Source organism: Orussus abietinus, unplaced genomic scaffold, assembly GCF_000612105.2.
Source record: "Orussus abietinus isolate OABI.00-Male unplaced genomic scaffold, Oabi_2.0 scaffold14, whole genome shotgun sequence".
NCBI lineage: Eukaryota > Metazoa > Arthropoda > Insecta > Hymenoptera > Orussidae > Orussus > Orussus abietinus.
The window spans coordinates 355080-375435 of NW_019395994.1; the positions used below are offsets into that span (position 1 = coordinate 355080).

At 42.3% G+C, this 20356-nt stretch overlaps 2 protein-coding genes across 5 annotated transcripts; both read left to right on the forward strand.

Moving 5' to 3' along the window:
- The first annotated feature begins 176 nt into the window (after positions 1 to 176).
- LOC105698303 lies at positions 177 to 8827 on the forward strand. 4 transcript variants are annotated; one of them, XM_012422452.2, is made up of 3 exons: positions 177 to 948; positions 2805 to 3944; positions 4056 to 8827. In XM_012422452.2, the coding sequence occupies exons 2-3, from the start codon at positions 2834 to 2836 to the stop codon at positions 8336 to 8338; spliced, it is 5394 nt and encodes a 1797-aa protein (XP_012277875.1). In that variant the 5' UTR covers positions 177 to 948; positions 2805 to 2833; the 3' UTR covers positions 8339 to 8827. The 4 variants fall into 4 exon arrangements, with proteins under 4 accessions (XP_012277875.1, XP_012277872.1, XP_012277873.1 ...); XM_012422449.2 differs by having other exon boundaries at positions 2805 to 8827; XM_012422450.2 differs by lacking the exon at positions 177 to 948 and adding an exon at positions 970 to 1105 and having other exon boundaries at positions 2805 to 8827.
- A 4249-nt stretch (positions 8828 to 13076) lies between these two features.
- On the forward strand, positions 13077 to 20355 carry LOC105698226 (cilia- and flagella-associated protein 251). The gene is made up of 21 exons (XM_023434104.1): positions 13077 to 13172; positions 13461 to 13607; positions 13870 to 13973; positions 14071 to 14225; positions 14380 to 14495; positions 14817 to 14937; positions 15034 to 15166; positions 15269 to 15432; positions 15631 to 15816; positions 16285 to 16393; positions 16486 to 16697; positions 16917 to 17068; positions 17344 to 17564; positions 17712 to 17841; positions 18115 to 18204; positions 18272 to 18403; positions 18463 to 18554; positions 18791 to 19025; positions 19371 to 19797; positions 19841 to 19971; positions 20239 to 20355. The coding sequence occupies exons 1-21, from the start codon at positions 13077 to 13079 to the stop codon at positions 20332 to 20334; spliced, it is 3249 nt and encodes a 1082-aa protein (XP_023289872.1). The 3' UTR covers positions 20335 to 20355.
- The last annotated feature ends 1 nt before the right edge of the window (position 20356 follows it).

Below are 20356 nucleotides of genomic sequence, written 5' to 3' on the forward strand. Positions count from 1 at the left end.
GATTCGAGTTCGATAAATCTCGGATTTCGAGGACGACGGAAACATAGTCTTTCGATCTAGAGATGTCACACTTTCACTCGAGGAATACATAATCGGATGCATAACCTCACGCGAGATGAAAGTGCAATAAGCGAGCACTCCCGGGAAAGATACGCAATAGACGCCCTCTTTGCGGCACTTTGGCTCCGTGTTTCGCGTGACCTCCACTTGGCGGCGCGGCGCTCACTAATCGATATTTTCCTGCGGGCTTCGGCCGCGTCGACAAAGGGCGTACTTCAGGGAACGCAAAGCCCGAGAAATGAATAACCTGGAAAAATCCACTCGAGTCGAATTCCTGTCGAAATCTCTTCGATTCCACGTGGAGGACGCTCGCCGAAGTCTCGGCTGGCGCGTCTTGATCGGCGGGACCGGCGGGTCGATCGATCGCGTCGCCCCTCGGGTCGAGGCGGCGAGCGTCTTCTCGGTCGCCGTTCCCGAGCGCGCTCCGCGTAGGAAGGCGGAGCTCCGCGCGTCGAGGTGCCCGAGGAGGAGTTCGAACGAGCCGGCGAGGCTCCAGGTTGGCGGAGGCTCGAGGGTGGGGGGCTCGCGTGACTAGGTCGCCCGCAGGCTCCTCGCGGCTCGGCGAGAGATGCCGTCACCCCGTGACCGCGAGTTCACCCAGGACAGTCCGACGCTTCTCCGAGGCGAGAGAGCCACCCGGGCGGCGCGCGCCGAGACGCGGCCTCTCGGCCGAGCTCTGACCCGCCGGCGACCCGGCGCCCGACGACCGCGAGGAAAGGTGGCATCACTGGGTATGTGGAAGCCGCGGCCGCGGACGGCGCCAAGGGCTGCCCTACCGCCTAGATAGATACGACGCCATTTTACTAACCTACCTCCGAGGCGGACGTGCGCCCCCGCCGTCCTCGAAGACTTGGACCCGACGACGCCGACGCCTGCCTCGGACACAAGGTACGCCGCCGACGGCCAGGGCCGTTCACGTGGACGAGCCGGCGACGACGCGACGACCACCGTCCCGGACCCTGTTAGGTTAAGCGGGAGTCGCCGTACACTTTGTCTCGTCAAGATTCAAGGGTTACCGCGCTATTCCTGCCCACTTATTTCCTCGGTTAGTTATCATCGATAAGGACCCTGGCAGATTGTGGGGGAATTACTCGCATGGTGACATTCCTTGACATTCTTTCTCATCAAAATCCCAGGATGATTGCATTGTTCTTAATTACTTCCTTTCGGCGAGTACATTAACCACCTTTTCGTACCCCGTTAGGTTGGGTTAAAATCGTTTGTCAAATTTTTATTTTCCATATTCGGTCTCTCCAAAATAGGAGCGTCAATGGTACTCCGAGTTAGTTACTTTCGATGAATGCGTCCATCATTTTTCCAAACTCTGTTAATCCTGGTTTATATCGTTGTCCTAACCTTAACCGAATGGTTTGCTATAAAAAATTTTTTTATCTTAACTCTTGTTTTTAGTATAAATGCTTCTCTTGAATTCCTTCCCATAAAAAGTTAAGTTAGGATTACATTAAGGTTAGGACGGAAGCATAAATCAGACTTTAGATTGCACGTGAATTGGTCCTTCAGCTCCATTCTTTGTGAATCCTTTGTAAACGCTTTTTCATAACTGCATTAGCCCTTATTACTTATTTACCAAGTTAATTACTTACTCTTGACGAATGTGCTAATCATCTATCCATATATACCTTTCGGTTATGTAGGAATTGGTTGTGTAGTATTCCACTATTTGAGAATTATTTCTAAGCACTTCTTCGTCAAAATAAGAATTGGACTAGAATATTCTTAGCATTATAAGCTTACGAGTAGATTAGCGTGTAATTTAATTTTATTATCTTAGATTCCTGTATGCATTTCTTGCATGATGATTTCGTGTCTTATGGTTTAATTTTCTTGCGTAGTTGCATCACTGGTCATTGGCGTGACAAATAAAAGATGTTAATTGAAACCTGGTTTTAAATTGCGGATGTTCTGGACGTTACGTTACCGTTGCATACTAGTAATCACTTTCTGGTACTCGTAAAACTGATAATGTATGAGCACTTGGAACTTTGGGGACGAGAGGTATCTGGCAGCGAGTAGTACATTGTAATACCTATTTTTCCGGTATTGTCATCTCAATGCTTTGCACATTTTCCAATTCTTGAGATTGAATAGTAATTTTTTATAAATATTGTTGTTCAGGATTTATTACTTCATATAATTGCAATTATCAAGGAAAAAGATGACTGCTGATTGATATGAAAATCTTAACATTGTTTATTTCTTTAAAGTTACGGTTCATAAGATGGCATAAATATGTTATTCTGTGGTAATAATAACAAGGTTATGTGATGGTAAAAGATAGGTTATTCATGGCAAGATAGGGGTATTTCATGTGCATACTTCAGTTTATATTGGCTTTACTTCAGGATATTAGGCACATAGTATTGAAACATTCGTGTTTTCCTATTTTTTGTTTTTTCTCCTTAGACGATACAGGTTATGACATCAAAATAGAGAAGTTGTTTAGATTGTAGCTTACATTTTGTTTTATTTATGGGATATGTCTTTGTATTCTGGTTTTTAAATTCTTATATAATTTGAAGTAATATCGGTTATAAAACTCCCGTGATTTAAGAGAATCTGGAAAATCAGACGCATAGCAAACCAGGCAATTATAGTATAAGTTTACATTATATCGATCAATAATCAGTAGTAGGATTAGATTAAAATAAAACGTTGAGTCCGAAAAGCACTATGAATCAGCTGTAGAAATGCCAGGAAAAGTAACATGTCTGATTATTTTTTAGGGGACGCCACGGTAGTCTGCAACGTTATTATGGAAGATGAAGGTGGCAAGACTGGAGACACTGATGCATGGGTTGTTCCAAAAGAAAGGAGGCAAAACGACGTCGATGTTATTGTAAACGATTCTAGCGATGCCAAGGTGGATACGGATAGTACCGAAGGAAACAAGGAAGATAGGTATGATCAACCACTCGACGAGGAGTTGACAAATAAGAGCACGGTCGGGTCTTCGAGCATTGTATTCAAAGGTTTCAAGAAGCGCATTCTTGATCAGACACGGGCTAATCAATCGGCTGTGTCAAGGAGTACCGTTCAGGAGCTTTCGACGTCGCATGTTGATGTTTCAGCGGGGAGAGGTGTCAGGGACAAAAGGTCTGACAAGAAGAGAGGAAAGATAGCGGAGTATGCTCAGTACTTGGGTTTACAACCGGCAGGAAATTACAAGTGTTCAAAGTGTTTCGTGGCAACTTTTTGTTCGGTGTCGACCTTGAAGCAGCACCAGCGTGCATGTTCCGGAGCCATGACGCCCATCCAGGGTACTCCGAGTGCTCCGGAGACATCACCTGTGCCACTTGCCTCGAATTTCCGCATCACCAGGAAAGTCTACCTGTGTTCGGCGTGTGGGACATACTTTGAGAACTGGAATTTATTCCTACACATGCGGGAAGTGCACAAGCGACATATATGCTTGTTTTGTTTAGGCATGTTTGGCCAGGCAGAACGATTATCCTACCACCTGTCGAGCAAGCATAACGTTCCGGAAACGAAATTCTCCTCGGTGGAGGATTTCTACACTGCTTTCAAGGGCTCATGCTACTTAATGTGCTGTAACTGCGAGAAGGTTTTTTCAGAGACGGACAATTTCTACAACCATTATTGCTCAAACACGCAGAAGCAGCATGTACCTTCGAAGACGTGTCCGATGTGCAAGCAGCAAGCAGGCTCGCACTTGCTCACCTGTGGTTTGGTCTCGGAGAAGAGTAACAAAGTTGCTAACTCGGCTGTTCGTGATTCGTCGTTGCATCCATCGTTACCGCATGCAGTACCAACTACTGTACAACCTTTAGTTAGTAATACTAAACCGGTGGCGAAACGAGGAATTAAGAACAACCGGGCGAAACATGACGAAGAGTCATCACCGGGTACGTGTAAACAAAAAATTATGGATGGACAAGCGCGAGAGTCGAGTCCAGAACTTCATTCGAATCTTAGGTCTGACAGTGCGATCGAAATTAATAACACGGTGTTATCAGGTTCTGAAACACCGGTGCAGCTGGACGTCACAAGAGACACCGTTGCGGAAACCATAATGGAGGTTTCGAGGTACGTGGGTGAAGACAGCAACGGAGGGAAGGACAAGGATTCCTGGCAGGACAGGGTCTCGGATCTTGCCGCATCCCCCGCACAAAGTGCCGAAGGAGATACCCTTGACAGCGTATCCAAAACGATAATGGAGGTCTCGCGATGCGTAAACGATGGAAGTGGCGAGAACATTGATGCCGATGCAGGAGCCGTTGATGCGGATGAAATACCAATCCAGGATCCTGATAGGAAGACAGAAGAACAGAGCGAGCAGCTTCTGGAAGAGCCAGAGAATCGGAAGGAGGGTACCAAAGCTGGGGAGTCTTCATCGACGTTGGTACCTGATGAAATAAAAGAGAGTTTAGAAGCCCAGACAGAAAGGACATCGGTCCCGAATGAAGCGGAAATGGACTCCGAGTCTTCGGTGTACAGCAGTCCACCGAACAGTCCATTCGAGCGGTCTTTGTTCAGTCCAGAACGCGAGGGCCAAATTCCCGAATCGCAGGCGAAGGAGTTGCCTGCGAACGAGGCCGGAGAAACCCCCCAGGAAGTTGTCGCGGCGCCTTCGGAGCCCCGTTCCTCGGTCTCTTTCAATGCGGTGGCAACATCCGACCGCAGCTTGATCATCAAGATTCGCACAAACCGGAACTCGGAATTCTCTGTGACGACGGTGAATGGTCACGGTGGCGACGACCACGACGGTTGCCGAGATTCCGAAGAGAACAACAACGCCGACGGGTCCACTTCCGAGGAGAAGGCATCGAATCTGTCCGACCACGAAGGGGAGAGCATTAGCGGCTATCGGATGAACGACGAAGACGATAGCGATTCGGATAGCGAGAAGTTAGCGGTAGTGGACAGCAACGCGGACGAAGCGGAACGAGAAGATGAAGCGGTAGTTGGAGACGTTGACTTGGCGAGGACCGATGGAGGCGCCACGGAAGAGAAGAACGAAGCTCAAGACGAAGCTCACGCCGAAGAGATAGGCCAGGATGTTCTGTCGAGCATGCAAGATGAAGACGCTGCTAAACCGACCGAGGAGAAGGCGTTGGAGAGCGATGGCATCGTCTTAGCTGGCGAGGATGTACCTAGCTTGGATCTGAATGTGGAAGGAATTTTGGAGAGCATAGAACTTGAGGATCTTCTGAAGCGTTGCATAGACGTAGCTAGTCCGACTTGTGTATATTGTAACCACGCACGTCACATCGCCGTTAACGGCAAGCAGTTGGCTTTGCATGTCCTCGCCGAGCACAGGTTTCAGCCCCAACACCCGGCTATAATCATCCACAGGGAGCAGTTCATTGCCCGCGTGAAAAAGTCAATAGATGATCTGGATGCGTACTACTTCAATCTGGACTCCTACGACAGCGTCCGCAGTACGTACAATGTGCCCGAAGTGAGGACTTACGAATGCTTCCATTGCAGGTTTCACTCCGTGGTGCATAAAGAGTTGTACCTGCATAATCGTAAGATGCATCAGAAGACCATCCTGATTTGCATAATGTGCAAGTCGACGTTCTACAGCTACAGCGAGCTGTTGTGTCACCTGTGCCCTGGGATCTACTCACCAAACATTAACGTGAGGTACCGATGTTGCCTCTGCTCCATCGGAAGTCTGCCCTCGGCGTTCAGGCTGATGGTCCACCTGAGGAAACGCCACCATGCCTGCGACGTTTGTCTGGAGCCCACCGGGAATCAGCAGCGACTTTCCAACCACGTCTGGAAGCACAAACTTCATCATCTGTGCTACCGTTGCGGCATTGCGTACCGAAACAAGCCGGACATAACGAAGCACCTCTTCTGGAAGCACGGCACGGAGAGTGTCTTGTGTAAGAAGTGTCTCCAAAAGAAATGGCCTCATATATACCACTTTTGCATACCTCCGACCGCTTTTGTATGCGAGGAGTGCGGATCGAGCTTCACCAGGGCCGTCGCTTTGAAGGTTCATAAACGCTTGCATTCGGGAGATGCACCGCATGCGTGTGATAAGTGTACCGAGAGATTGGTCTCGAAGAAGCTTCTAGTGAGGCACAGAGAGGGTCATGACGAACCTACGGCGTCTAAAACGGATAACCAGAATGGAGTTAACCGGCAATCGCCAATGGAGGAGTCGAGGACGGATCATACTAACATCGTGACCAATGGGGATGACAAGACCGAAGTCCTTAATTCCGCGAAGGACCTCAAGGAACCCGCGAAGAAGGTCGTGGATGTCTACGATCTGCCTCCTCTGAATTTATCTTCCGATAGCGATAGCGACACTGCGGACGAGAAAGAGGAATGCAAGGGGTCGCATAACGTGGAGGAGACGAAGATCGACGAACTTCCGACCGAGAGGGTCGCACCTCCTGTAGAAAATCAACAAGAACATCCTGCGGAAGCTAATGACAGTACCGTAGAGGTAGAGCAGAACGACGAAGAGAAGGAAGAGGAGGCGCAGATAATAGACGGCATCTGGGACAACTTCAAAACGTATGCGGCGAGTCTGGAGAAACAAGATCCAGTAGCTGACATGTTGCCGAAGGAGAACGACGCGGAGCTGGAATTCTTAAGGCGGGTGATCCTCGCCGATCACGATTATTGCGTAGTCTCGGAAAAGGATGGATCTAAGAGTTGTAACGAAGATGGGACGACGAAGGAGGACGAGAATGGACGAGGAGCGGAGCACGATTATACAGGGAAATCCGGGAAGAGTCCTTCCGGCAGAGCCGGGCAAAACGAGTGTTCCGAGAACGACGCGACCGCGAAGAAGAAGTCTAAGACCCCGAAGAAGAAGAAGAAACAGTCGGGCAGCACGTCGTCGAGCGAGTCCTCCAGCGACAGCGACTCGAGTAGCTGTTCTTGCGGCAGTAACTGCAGCTGCAGTAGCTCCTCTTCCGGCAGTTCTTCCAGCTCCAGCAGCAGCTCGGACAGCGACAGCTCGGCCTCGGAAAACTCCCCAAAGAAGCAGCAGAATCGAAAGGAGCGTAAAAGGGAAAAGGAGAACAGTCGACGAAGTAAGCCTACCGAATTGGAAGGTAAAGGGTCACCTCCCCTGCAGGTGGAGAACGGCGGCACGGACGCATGCGAAGCTGCGACGAGTCGCCCAGCAGTGCAGCTGCGCGAGTCCGACCTGGAAACGGAGGAAACGGAGACGGACGAGGACTTCTACGACGAACATCCTCAACAGCTAGCGAACAAGCTGCTGGCCGAGAAACGCAACCAGCTGATGTTGCTGGCCGCCGTAGCTCCTGCGTCCGTGGATACGGTGCCGGCGCCGTTGAACAACGGCGTTGCGAGCACCGACTCGGCCACCCATTCGCCAGACCCAGCAGCCGCTCATGCGCCGACTCCAACCACCCCCGAGAACGCTCCAAAGATAATACAATCGCGCAAGCGAACCAAGACGAAAAAGCGAAAAAGAGGCGACAAGCCGAAACAAGGGAACTCCACTCCCACCGTCGAGTCCATTAAGTTAAACATTCCGAAGTCGTTTTACCAGAGAAGGCCATTCGCGTCCTCGTCGCCCGCCATGGTGACGGTCGTATCGAACAGTCGGTCTTCCACGCCGAACCTGACGCTGCCAGCGTCGGAAAGAGGAGCTGCAGCCCTCCATTCCGACGTCCAGCAGGTGAAGCCGACGGACCGCAGCGTAGGCAGTGGATCCGAAACGGAGAACAAACGCTCCTCGAAGAGGAAACGCGTGCCGAAGCGCTTCTACGGGGACTCCAGCGACGAGGATACCGAGACGTCCAGACCTCCGACGTTGAAGTGGAGGAAGCTGGAACCCCCGGCTTTCGCGTCCGGCCCCACGTCGAAGCAGCTTACCTTCTCCGTGAAGCAGCACGACGCGTACGGCGACGTTCCCGATCAGCAACACCAGCACTCCGTGGTGGTATCCACGCCGACGGTGGCGGCCTCTGCGAGCGACACCGACGAACCACCGGAGAGCAGCAGTGACTCCAGCGACGAGGAAGAGGCGTCCTTACCTGCCCCTCAACCCCAGCCGACTCGGATACCCCAAACCATTGGCAACGCGCCGCTTCCTGAGCGCTCCGATAACGTGTATTGTTACTGTCGATGTCCTTACGACGAAGTGTCCGAGATGATCGCCTGCGACGGCGAGGACTGCCGCATCGAGTGGTTTCACTTCGAATGTGTCGGCATCATGGTGCCACCGAAAGGCAAGTGGTACTGCCCGGACTGTCGCAAGAAGCACGGGGTTCTGGAGACCGGGGAGGACTACCTCGACTGATGGTAGGTGGTCCGAGGTAGTCCTCACTGGATCCCAAAAATTGCTCTTGAGTGTTGGAGTAGTTCTCGTTTCGCTACACAGCCGTTTGGGCGCAAAGCATTGGACACGTTAACTACGGTACTTCATATTGGACCTAGACACATAAGTTTGGTGCCTTTACATTCAATTATAATTCCATTTTAAATTTATAATTCTTCTCGCCACTTTGGGATTCCAACGTATAATCTTAACATGTATAACGGCTGATAGCTAATGACTAACCGATAAAATAGATAAACGGCTGAAAAAGGTCAAATTTGTGGGAAAAAAAAGGCACCGAACCTAAGGTGATGTGAAAGTGCCGCGAAGAGGTCTCGTTTATGAAACTTTTCTCCGAACTGAGTGTACCGAATCGTTTCAAACTTGACAACGTGAATGTGGATTCTGTGAAGAAGGTCCCGATACCTATAAAATTTCAATTTTTTTTTTTTATTTGTTTATATATGCTTTCATAATTTTTTATAAAAATTGAAATTACATGAGTTTCAGGACCTACCTTAGGGCCTTTACATTCATGTTGTAAATCTTGAAACGATTCGGTACAACCAGATCGGAGAAAAGTTTCATGAACGATTGACTTCTCGGATGCCACTTTCCAATGATGTCCAATAACCGAGTGCCCAAAGCTCTGTGGAAAAATGGGTCCCTCCCGAGCATTGTGCCAATCGCGGTGGCGGGCTCTGGCGGTGGCGTCGTGAACTAATCGCCGGACTTGGCGCCTTCGGCGTATTATTACCACCGCATATCGAAGTGTCCCGTCGTTTGCGCATTACGTTTATTGCTATGTTGGTATCACTATTGCTACTACCGTTTCTATCCCTATGGCGTAGTCCGCGACGACGAGGAGAACCTCCGCCGTTGTGCGGTTTCCCTTTGGACGTGGAAGTGTGACAGTGCCCGCGGGCGAGCGGTGTTGTACAGATTGTATTAAGGTTTACATGTATCGCATACCAGGAAAGACTGTATCTTGAGCCCGAGATTCAAGGGCTGGTTGTAAACTCCGTGGAGGTGTAGATCCTCCGTATCTAAACTTTTGTCGGGCCTCGCTGGAGATGCTTTTAGATAATCTCGCTAGCGTTCCCTCTTCTTTCCTCCTTTCGCCTCGACGAACGACTCGTACCGTTCCAATGTTGATATTTTTCTTAAGCTAATGAGCCACATGTTTGTACATACTTGTAAATAATTACCTTAGAGTTTATAAAGTGATAATAAGGTGTTTCTTTTGTGTAAATCCGTTTGTACTTCTTTTAACGACGTCGGAGCGTGCGTCGGTTAAGACGATGGCGCGCCTCGGAGGATCGCGGTTCTTTTAGTGCGGAAATAGACTGCGCTATGTCGCCGGAAGTGGCGAAACAACGCGATACGGAAACGAGCGGTAGTACCGTTAACCGTTGTCGAGCTGGTGCGACTATTTTAGATTCAGGGTAGAAGGTCAGGGCGACCTTGAAGGGCCTATACACGTTTTAAGGGCCCTGCTCGGTCTAGCGAGCGGAAAATTCAGCCTTTTTCCCCCCCGATTTTCTGTCAGTAAAATTCTAAACTTTTCGTATTTATTTAACAATATTTAAAGAGAGAAAATTTTGCATATATTTCATTGTATACGGTTAATATTTACGATGATACACATTCGCAGGCTAATATAAGCTGATTAAATCCATACTGACGTGGACATGTTCCGGACACGTTGAACTGGAACAAAGAATCCATAATTCTTATAATTCATAAGGTAAATGAACTACGTAACAAAATGGTGGCACTTAGAAGGAAAAGAAGAACGAATGGAATAAAGTTATTTTGAGATTAACGAGTTTAAAGTTCCAAGTTTTCATTTACAATACGAGAAATTCTATGTCGACCGGTTAATCGGTGATCCATGGGCCATGTGAACATCCTTATTTTTTTTTTTAATGCTCCGTTAATAAATAAAAAATCGATTTTTCCACTTTCTAAACCAAGCCGAGCCCTTAAATCGAGTGTTTCTTTCGACACGTCTCGAGGATTTATATTATTAGAAGATGCGTGACATTTGGCAGGTTAGTACTCGTGCAAATTGTGCCGTTAAAGTTCCGTTTAACGCCGTTCGTGTATCTTTAAATTAACGACTAATTGTTTACACAGTTGTACTGCGTCGCATTTTATTCTTCTATTTGATAATTTTTATACGCACACCATGTGGTCGAATTGTTAGAATTTGCGGATCTTCGGGGCGAAGAGTTGCTTCGTCGTGTAATCTGCATATTATGTGAAGCCGACACGCGGCTCCTCCGGAATCTGGAAAATACAGGGTGGAGCAAAATTAATTCTCCGATCTAGTTGGTTTAAAATATTTAAATAAATGGAAAAGGTATGCTTTTTTTTTCTTTTTACTTCATATAGTTGGTTTATTTTCGCTCGAGCGCATACCTCACTTTTATGGACGCTTTTTAGCGTCTTTTTGTTAAAGGTCATTGGATCACTGTTAAAGGGTGCTGTAGTCATAAGGTACCTTTCCATACGTCGCTAAATGCTCAGTTTTAACGTCACATGGAGCAACTGACGCACGTTTTCAAGATTCGTATAAAATGGAAAAGGTTCTATATAGGGAGAAAAAGAAAAATCTGTAAAATGTACCGATTGTATTGGACTTTCTCGAAATTCCAATTAGGAATTTGGGGAGGTTCTAGTATTAACATTTTAATATCGTGACACCTTGACAAAAATTTCCTGTTACCCTCATAGATGTTGTTCCGTTATTTTTACATGTATCAAGTTATATTCTTTACGGTTACTCATCCGTAATATTTCCGGATGTTTATCCGTAACACTTATAAATATTTTCACGTCTTTTCAAGTTCTATTCCTGATTGCCGCTGTTACTATTTAGTACTAACTATTTCAGCAATTTTAATTGAATTTATGTTCAAAAATTACAAAATTATTATTAAACACTATTTTTCTATTAGTCAAGGGTTTGCGCTTAATTCGTGTACGCACATTTTTTTCTTTTCCTTTTAGTTTCTTTTAAATAACCCTCTTGAAGATAACACAACTGACTTATTTTTTGTTCTTATTAAAAATCGACTCCACTTTTGCACGGTATGTAGTGTGTATTTATCCACGAATAATATCTTATTATTTTTAGGCCTGTAAGAAAAAGGAAGATAGGGAAAGTAAAAAAGTAACAGCTTCTTACAAGAGGGGGAATGAATTTTGCACCGCCCTGTAGTAAAACCACGAAATATTCGAAGCAAGACGAAGATCATTCGAATTTAAAGTTCGATTCGGTATCGAAGATTTCCGCATTATATTTAGGTCGATGGATACGGATTTATTTGTTAATTGAGTACAATAAGAGTAGCTGGAATTAGAAATCTGGCCAAAAGTGGGAAAATACACACTTTCTCGTACTAAAGGTTCCACTTCCAAAAGTCTAAACTGAAGAAAATGTCACGCGTACGCGTTAAGTTTTATCCACTATGTTTTATGCTCTTTAGCCCTTTTAGACACAAAGCGTTGGAAAATAATTCAAAGCAAAATTTCATCGAATGAAATTTATGAAGAAGGAACATAATAAGATATTTAAAATGATAATCAGAATAACCATTTAGCAGGGAGGAGTTAATTGCTAATTCGTGATTTTTAAGATTAGTCAGATATTCCATGTAATCAGAAGGACACGATGCAGTTCAGTTTAATTACAGAATGAATCATTTAGCACTACCACCTCGAATAACTTCCTGTACCGTTCATAGCATTGTAAACTATTCCGTGTGAAGAATGCTTGGTCTCAATTGGGACATACAATAAACCAAAAGAGTTTTTATATCGTACATACATCATAAATACTGAAATCGTCCTGTTACTTGTGAAATGATATTCCTTCTTTATTTCTGCAAATATTATGCTCTGTAATGTGTAATGTCCTCACAATTTACAAGAGAAGTTCAGTATTTTTTGCACACATACATATATAATCTCAAAAAAATGTGTACACACTTTTGCAGCCCATAACGCTATTAATTTCTTTTTCAAGGTGAAATTCATTTCATCTATTTTCGTCATTCGTCCAGGGCCAATAAAAATCAGGATTTTTTATCACTATTTTTCTGGTTCAAATAAACGCCGGATTTAAAAGGTAAGGTGGAATCATTATTAATAAAGAACTATTGTAATTTGCTTTCGTGAGTCGAGATACGAGTCACGATCGGATAATTCATATTTAATACATCGCAGCGTCATATGCAGGTGTAAAATAGTATAGTTCATTCTGATTGAGTCAAAACTTTTTTAATTACAGTATTTACATATGTCAGAAATAAATGCTGATAAAAGTATTTTAAAGATACAATTGAATGTTTTATCTTAGTTTATTTGGACAATATAACTGCATCGCAATTGTATGTCTGTAAATCCATGCTCACTCTTTATTCAAGTGATTTTCTTTAAGCGAATTTGGCACCGCCTAACAAAGGAAGATCTTTACCCGATTTAGCGGAAACTTCTATGACGTATTCGTCCTGATCGATCGAATTAAAATGTCTGCCATTTGTAGCCATCATCTGTCAGTTCTGACATTCAGAATTTTATAAATTCTATAACAGGCAATTACACGTGAGTAAAAATACAGCTGCAGTAATGTCGCAATTTTTATCGCTATGGTGCTACGCAATGTATATTTTCTATCTGCATTTATTCAAATTAAAGTTTTCTCGAAACAAATATGAGTACACCCTCCTCGACGAATTCCGATGTGTCCGATGACGAAGGGAAAAAGAAAAAACAATTTCAAGAGGGCCACGGTAATACGTGTCCCTTTGTAAGTTAAACAATTTATGTAAAATTATAAACAGGAGACGCAGGTGATATGAAAGGGTCGATCTATATATGAAAACGTTAAAATATTTATTAAACTTTCTCCAAATCATTTGAAACTTCAACACGTGATTATGAAGGCACCCAATTTGAAGAAAAGTATCATAAATATTTTCACGTTATGTATATATAGAATGACCCTTTCACATCATCTTAAGGATGAAAACCAATGCAGACTTGCAATGCTGTAAAATATTAAAGTCAAATGTAAATAATAATAATTCATTTCTAGAAACTAGAATGGTCATTTGGTATCAATCCAAATGTTCCTGTAATCAACTTGACGACCGATAAACGTACTTTAATTGCCTATGCATGTAACCATGTAGGAATATTGTATGATTATGTTAACAAAGACGTTATACCCCTTCAGGGTCATGTAAGTATATTGACAATAATTATTACCAACACTTCGTTATTCGGTATAATTTCTGATACCATTTGTACATGTTCTCGCGATTAATTTCTTATGATTGCAGAATAATTATAATGAATTTGAAGAAGACTTACTGTTATATGAAAGAATGACCTTCCTTTGAATTCATTATAATTACACGGGATGGAATAAAGAACAGTTGTCACATGTAGTTCAATGAACTTTTTTTTTTTAAATCTCGTTAAATCACTCCCTTAATTTTCAGAAAAATGATGTCGCTACCTTATCGGTTAGTAAAGATGGAAAATGGCTGCTTTCGGCAGATTTTGAAAATGATTGCGTAGTCGTAGTCTGGGACACGGAAACACGGTAACCGCTTTACTTATTTTTAGATTAAGGTGAAGTGAAACACGTCTAGAAACTTGATCGACGTCGGTAAAAATTATTTCCATACGTATGTTTTCAGAATTCCGATTTGTACGCTTTTTGATCCACATGGAGGTTGCGAATTGTCCGCAGTACGGATCAGTCCAGATGCCAAGTACATAGTAACCGTAGGCAATGAGCCTTGTCAAATTGTCAAAATTTGGCTCTGGACTTACGGCAAGGATATACCTAACGGTATATATTATTATAAACGGAATAAATTTTGTTAAGACGTCTCATACTTGAGACCAATTTTGTTAGCAAGAAATATTTAAATTGCCGCAAGTAATTAATTTTTCGCTCGGTGCGGCGTCAATTTCTAATTTTAATACAATGTTCATGTCCTCAGGTGCTGTAACGATAACTGATATGTTACAAGATAGAATTAAGAATATCAGCTTCAACCATGATTCGTCGAATGAATTTATTTTGACTTCAGACTCTCACGTGTTATTTGTTGCATGGGTTTGTAAAGCCATTTGTTGAAAAATGCAGTAAGAACTCCTTACATCCTTAGTAGCATAGAATAATTTCTAAATATTTCTTTGTAATCTTTGCTAAATATCTCAAGCGACAGATTTTTTAAGATTTCTTGTTGATTTCAGTCGAAGATATTTGAAATATTTCTTGAAAATCTCAATGACATATTCAGTTTCAATAATTTATAAACGTATAGAGAAATATTTTTTTGTGCTACTAGGGTTACATTCGTTATAATTAATTAATTCTGGACTTATTAAATAAGTTGTCTTAAAAGGTTTTAAGAATTTATTTTATCGGTTACAGGAGCATAACGCTTTCCACGTCCAAAAACCGACCGTGGTAGGAAGATTACAAAAATTTGGCGTCTTTAATAATTCCGTGTATGTGTCAAAAACACATGAAGCATTTACCGGAACCGCAGCCGGTATTTAGCCTTCATAATTTTGTTAAATCGATCTACCGATTTTTCGTAATTTTTGAATGAAAAAATCCAATGCACATCCTAGGTCTTTTTTTTCAGGGTTTCTCTTGATTTGGAGCGATACCGATAACGTCAGTTCTTCCACGATAGATCCTACGTCTAGTGTAATGAAGCATGTAAAAAGTGTGCAGTTACAGGATTGCAGTATAACTCTAATAATCACTCACGAAGAGTATGCTTAACATATATTCATTGTCCCGTACAAACTTGAAATATTATTAGATATTTAATTAGTAAATTTGAGTGACAAAAAATGTTTCATGTTTGCAAATAGTATGATCGTGACGGGCAACAGTTTTGGGCACATTAATTTCTATGATCACCAATTGAAGTACCTCCACTCATGTCGAAACTGTGAGTTCGATTCGATTTCGTCCATCAGCTTCGACTGTCCCTCTAAATTGACACGACCGTATCAGCATAATGGTGAATCGGACCGTAAGTTTTCAAAATATTAAGGTGAAGTGAAACACGTCGAGGAACTACAACTAAGTAGGTTAATGAGTTGATCAAGTGAAATTTGCCTCATTGGTACAATGGCGGACGTGAATGCCTCCCCTGCAGAGACGGCATCGCCTGTGCAGGATGGGAGGGCATTGATGTCTCCCGGTGTACACAATAAACTATTATTTCAAGGATCCAGCAGTGTTCACGAGAAAGATATAAATGAAGGAAACGAATGTGAAGGTGATCTTAAAACTGTGGAGAAGTTCCCGGGAGAGGAAGGAGAAAACGAAGATAAAGAAGAAGAAATTGTAAAGACAGTTTCTTCTAATCTGACTATTGACATACATTGTTCACACACCATTGACAATAATGAAGGTTTAGTCCCATCGAAACGACAAGGTTTTAACCTTAATTCGTTTCGAGGATCAGAAAATGCAGTCCCTAACTTTATTGTGTGTAAGTATAAAAGATAATGTAATATGACAGAATTAGGAAACAATGTAACATCGAAAATTTAACATAGAAATTGTTAATTCTGTTAAAAAATTGTTACTACTGTAAAAACTGGCGTCTCCAGTTTTCACATTAGGGTTTTTACGTGGGAGGATTCTTTTTGAAAAACTTAGTCGAGTCTTGCGCCAAGTACCAAGAAATATTGATGGTACAGTAACACGACTGGCTGACATTTCATTATTTTTTTTTTTTCAAAAAAGAAAGAAGAATGTTACAGTTACAGTAATGTTGTTAGAAGAAAATTACAGAAATGAAATTAGTTACGATAGTACTGCGGAACAGTACTTCGTATTGACTTAATAAGTTTATTATGATTTTATTATTTTCCAGCGACGCAAACGGGCCAAGTTGCATGGATAGAATTTACGAAAGGGAAATGCCATTTTATTATGCACACTTCGGAAGTACCAATAATTGCTATGGACATACAAACAGAAAGGTACTTCTTTCTTTCCCCTCATTTTCTTCCAAACTCTTCTTTTTCTTAAAATAGATAAAGATAGAGGAATTATTCATATTTTTCTCGATTAGAGATTATTTGGTGACCGGTAATACAATGGGTCTGCTCCGTCTCTACAACTACTCAATACCCAGTCTGTTCCTGTCGAAGAAGACGCCGCCTTTACCGTCTTTTCAATCGATCCTGAACAGAGAAGTGATTAAGGGAGAAATCGTTTATATCACGCAAACTAAGATGTCTGAAAACCTGACATGTATAACGGCCCTGAAATTTTCACCGAGAGGTTTGATTTGAACAACATTCAATAATTCGTTAATATATTTAATCGCAATGATAGAAAATAATCTAACATGAATGACACTTCACAAGTCAAATTCCTTAGAAGCGTTGAACATCGAAAACGTGCTCGAACCACGCCACGATGGTTCTAATCCATGATAATTACCGAGCGATATCTTTGATAGAAAATACTGCATATATGACGCTTTTCGTTTATCTGTAGATGAAATGCTAGCATGTGGACTTGAAAATGGTGTGTTATGGACGCTGCATCCTGATACTTTGGAACCATTAGACGATACGCCATATAGGCATTCCCCAGGAGCAATTTTGAAGATTGCATTTTCTCTGAACTCCGAATTCATGGCCTACTCGGTATAAAAAAGAACTGTATCTTTCTCAGGAAACAGATGGGGACATTGTTGTACCGACCATTAATTTTGTTATGAATTTCTTCGTACGCTCACAGTAAAATACAATTTACTATAATAGTAATTTGAAGATAATTTAAAGGGGGAGTGGAGACAGTATACATAACAATCCCTAAATAGAAACTTCAATTTTCAAGCTTTGATCATCTTTTCGTTATTTCCACCACTGAGTGGCATTAGGAATGAATGTGTAACGGAATGATAATTTTCTTTCTACAGGACGATACATCAGCAGTTGCAGTGTTTAGAAGAAATAAAAGTGCCTTTTCACTAGCAAACAACGAAAACACCCCAATCTGGTATTACGTGGGCAAATATCATTCGCATTTTATGCCCATTCGAGAAATATTGTTCGTTCCTCCTCCAGCCGGACTAACGACTCCTCGTCTTCTTTCGCTGGGAGAAGATCGAGACCTCGTTGAATATGATCTGGAAAACAGGTGATCAGTCGATTTTGCAAAGTACAGGGTTTGTCCAAAAAGTAAAGTCAGTGATTTCATTGTGAAGCGACTATACGTCGCAGCGCGCTCGAACTGACCACTGTTTTTTTAAAAATTAATCAAAGAATATACTTCTTTCGAACCTAGCGGACCATACCCTGACCCAGGGTTGAAAATTTTACAAGTCACTCGAATAGAACGTGACGCCGTTCCACTTTGTATGGCGCCATATCCCCAACTCATGGTGGAAAGATTTCTTATCGTTGCGAATTCCAAGGTGAGTGACGTTATTTTCAAAAATAGTACCCGAGTCGAAAATTTGATTACGCAAATTCAATGTTGGATTGAAGTATCGACTCGACACAAACAGCCCTTCTCCCGCTTTCACGTTTAAGGGGATGTGAAAGTGGCATCTTAGGGGTCAGTCGTTCATGAAACTTTTTTTCGAATTGGGTGTGCCTATTTGTTTAAAATCTTACCACAAACATAAGGGTTAATCTACCCACATATATGTAAATACAGTGCTAATAACGTCATATTATTATTTCAGTACAAGTTTAAGCTCTTGAATGAAGTAACAAAAATGAATCGTCGGACCGTTCGGTGTCCCACCTTTAGTTCACCTGTTCAGCACATAAAGGTACACTGATATTATGGTAATACAAAGATAATATAAAGCAATTTTGATTTATCAACCTTTTTTTCAGATGTTACCAGTCAAAGGCATGGATTCACACGCACATATGATTTTCGCGACCGAAAAAGAACTCGCCATACGATTGGTTCCTTCGTATGGTAACCCTTTCATGAACGTGGCAATAATTGGTCATCCAAGAAAGGTTGTAATATTACATTTTATCGTTAATCTTAGACATTTTACAATAGATCAATCTTCCAGCTCAAAATATTATGCGTCAGTTCGTGTGGAAAGAAGCTGTTTACTTTGGGATATAACGATCACAGTGTGTTTATGTGGAAAATCAATTTAAGGTAACCATATCTTAAGGTGATGTGAAAGTGGCGTTAAAAAGGTCTCGTTTATGAAACTTTTCTCCGAGCTGGGTGTACCGAATCGCTTCAAACTTTATAACGTGAATGTGGAGGCTTCAAGGAAGGTCCTGACCCCCATGAAATTTCAATTTTTTACAAATTTGTTCATAGGTATTCTTAACATTTTTGATAAAAAATGAAGTTACTTGTTAACATTAATACTTCTCAACAAACAGGTCGGTGGACATTATGGCTCGTTTAGGTGGTTCTGGACTTTCGCCATATTATTGCCTATTAGAAGGAGGCAGTAACGGCTGGCTTGTGCAAGAACTGCAGGATTTGTTTTATTACGCTCAGATTTTGCAACAGGGTGAGAATACAATGACGACGAGAATAGTGACGGACAAAGTATCCGTTAAACAACTGCCGAATCTAATGAGGGCAATCGGCTTTTATCCCAGCAATTATGAGGTGGGAATCAACAATTCCCTCCCAAAGAAATTGTTATCATTGCCACATTTCTGTTAACCATAACAACCATCCCGGGTAAATATAAGGAAAGCAGTTCTACAGAGTTACTCTGCTGAAATGTACAATTTAAATCAAGTATATGTTATTAAAATTATACATTTTACACTTTTAGCAGAGTGAACATAACTCTGCGGAACCGATGCCCTTATATTTACTGACGTGGTTTTATCGCAATTGCTGTATCGATAATGCTTACTTTCGTGTATGTAAAAAAAAAAAACGTCTCTTCTAAAATTAGCGTGCCACATCTTTTCGATCACCATTTTGCATAATTTCTTAATCTAGTTGGAGGACATGATGAATGAAGTGATATACAAAAACTACGCTGAAACTGGACAACGAGTGGACGAAATCTCGTTCGAAGAATTGATAAAACTGTACATAAATCATCGACCCGCGTTTGGCATTTCCAGCTACGAAATGAAAAAAGCATTCTCGGCGTTTGACGATTCGGCAGGAAGTCAAAATCCAAAAATGTCTCTCGAAGCCTTCATCGATGTGCTACTTGGTCGTTCAGGGCCCCACACATATTTGCCATCCGAAGAAAATAAGTTATACGGTTCGTCCTACATTGTAACGAATTCTTATTCGGGGCTTGAAAGATTTGATAGTAAAAGAAAGAAAGCGCCCGATTCCGTTACCAGACAAAACGAACGAGTTTCTCACTCAGATGTATTTGGCTCGAAACTCTACGAACCTATCTTTAACAAGAGTTTTCAACGGAAATTAAATATTAATGGGCGACATATTATTTGCAGGGGAACCCCTAACTGTATCAGAAGCGCATACTTGTTTGACTCTTCTAATGTCTCAAGGTGATATAAGATCAATCGCCGCTGCAAGTGACCAAGATTTCCTGGATGTACAATTTAACTTTTTGCCCACGGTAATTGTATTTCAGTTAACATAGAATTTCTGTTAAATTATATGCAATATATTATTCCGCACATCAAATGCGAAAGATGATTTATCTAAAAAGCGCCCGATATGTTGGTCAGCATTTAATTAATTTAATTCAATTGAATCAATTGAATATTGTGACTACCCAACGATATAACTTTTCCAGACACTTTTATATTTAAACTTATGTTTTAAGATTTATTTGTATCATTGGTCAAGAATTTCTTTCCTAAGTTTCTATTTTTTCGCGCAGACGATATCGTACAAAGACTTTGCAATGGACATTATGGGAATCGAATTGCCAGAAGGAAAGAGACAAGTGCAATTATCGGAAAACTCAAATCCGTAATCGTTACACTCCGATATTTAAT

Bases quoted from the DNA above. Each gene is read 5' to 3' on its own strand.
- LOC105698303 (XM_012422449.2), top strand. From the start codon at position 2,834: ATGGAAGATGAAGGTGGCAAGACTGGAGACACTGATGCATGGGTTGTT.
- LOC105698226 (XM_023434104.1), top strand. From the start codon at position 13,077: ATGAGTACACCCTCCTCGACGAATTCCGATGTGTCCGATGACGAAGGG. The intron at 16,394-16,485 runs GTACTTCTTTCT...TTTCTCGATTAG, and splicing joins ATGGACATACAAACAGAAAG to AGATTATTTGGTGACCGGTA. The intron at 18,555-18,790 runs GTAACCATATCT...CTCAACAAACAG, and splicing joins ATGTGGAAAATCAATTTAAG to GTCGGTGGACATTATGGCTC.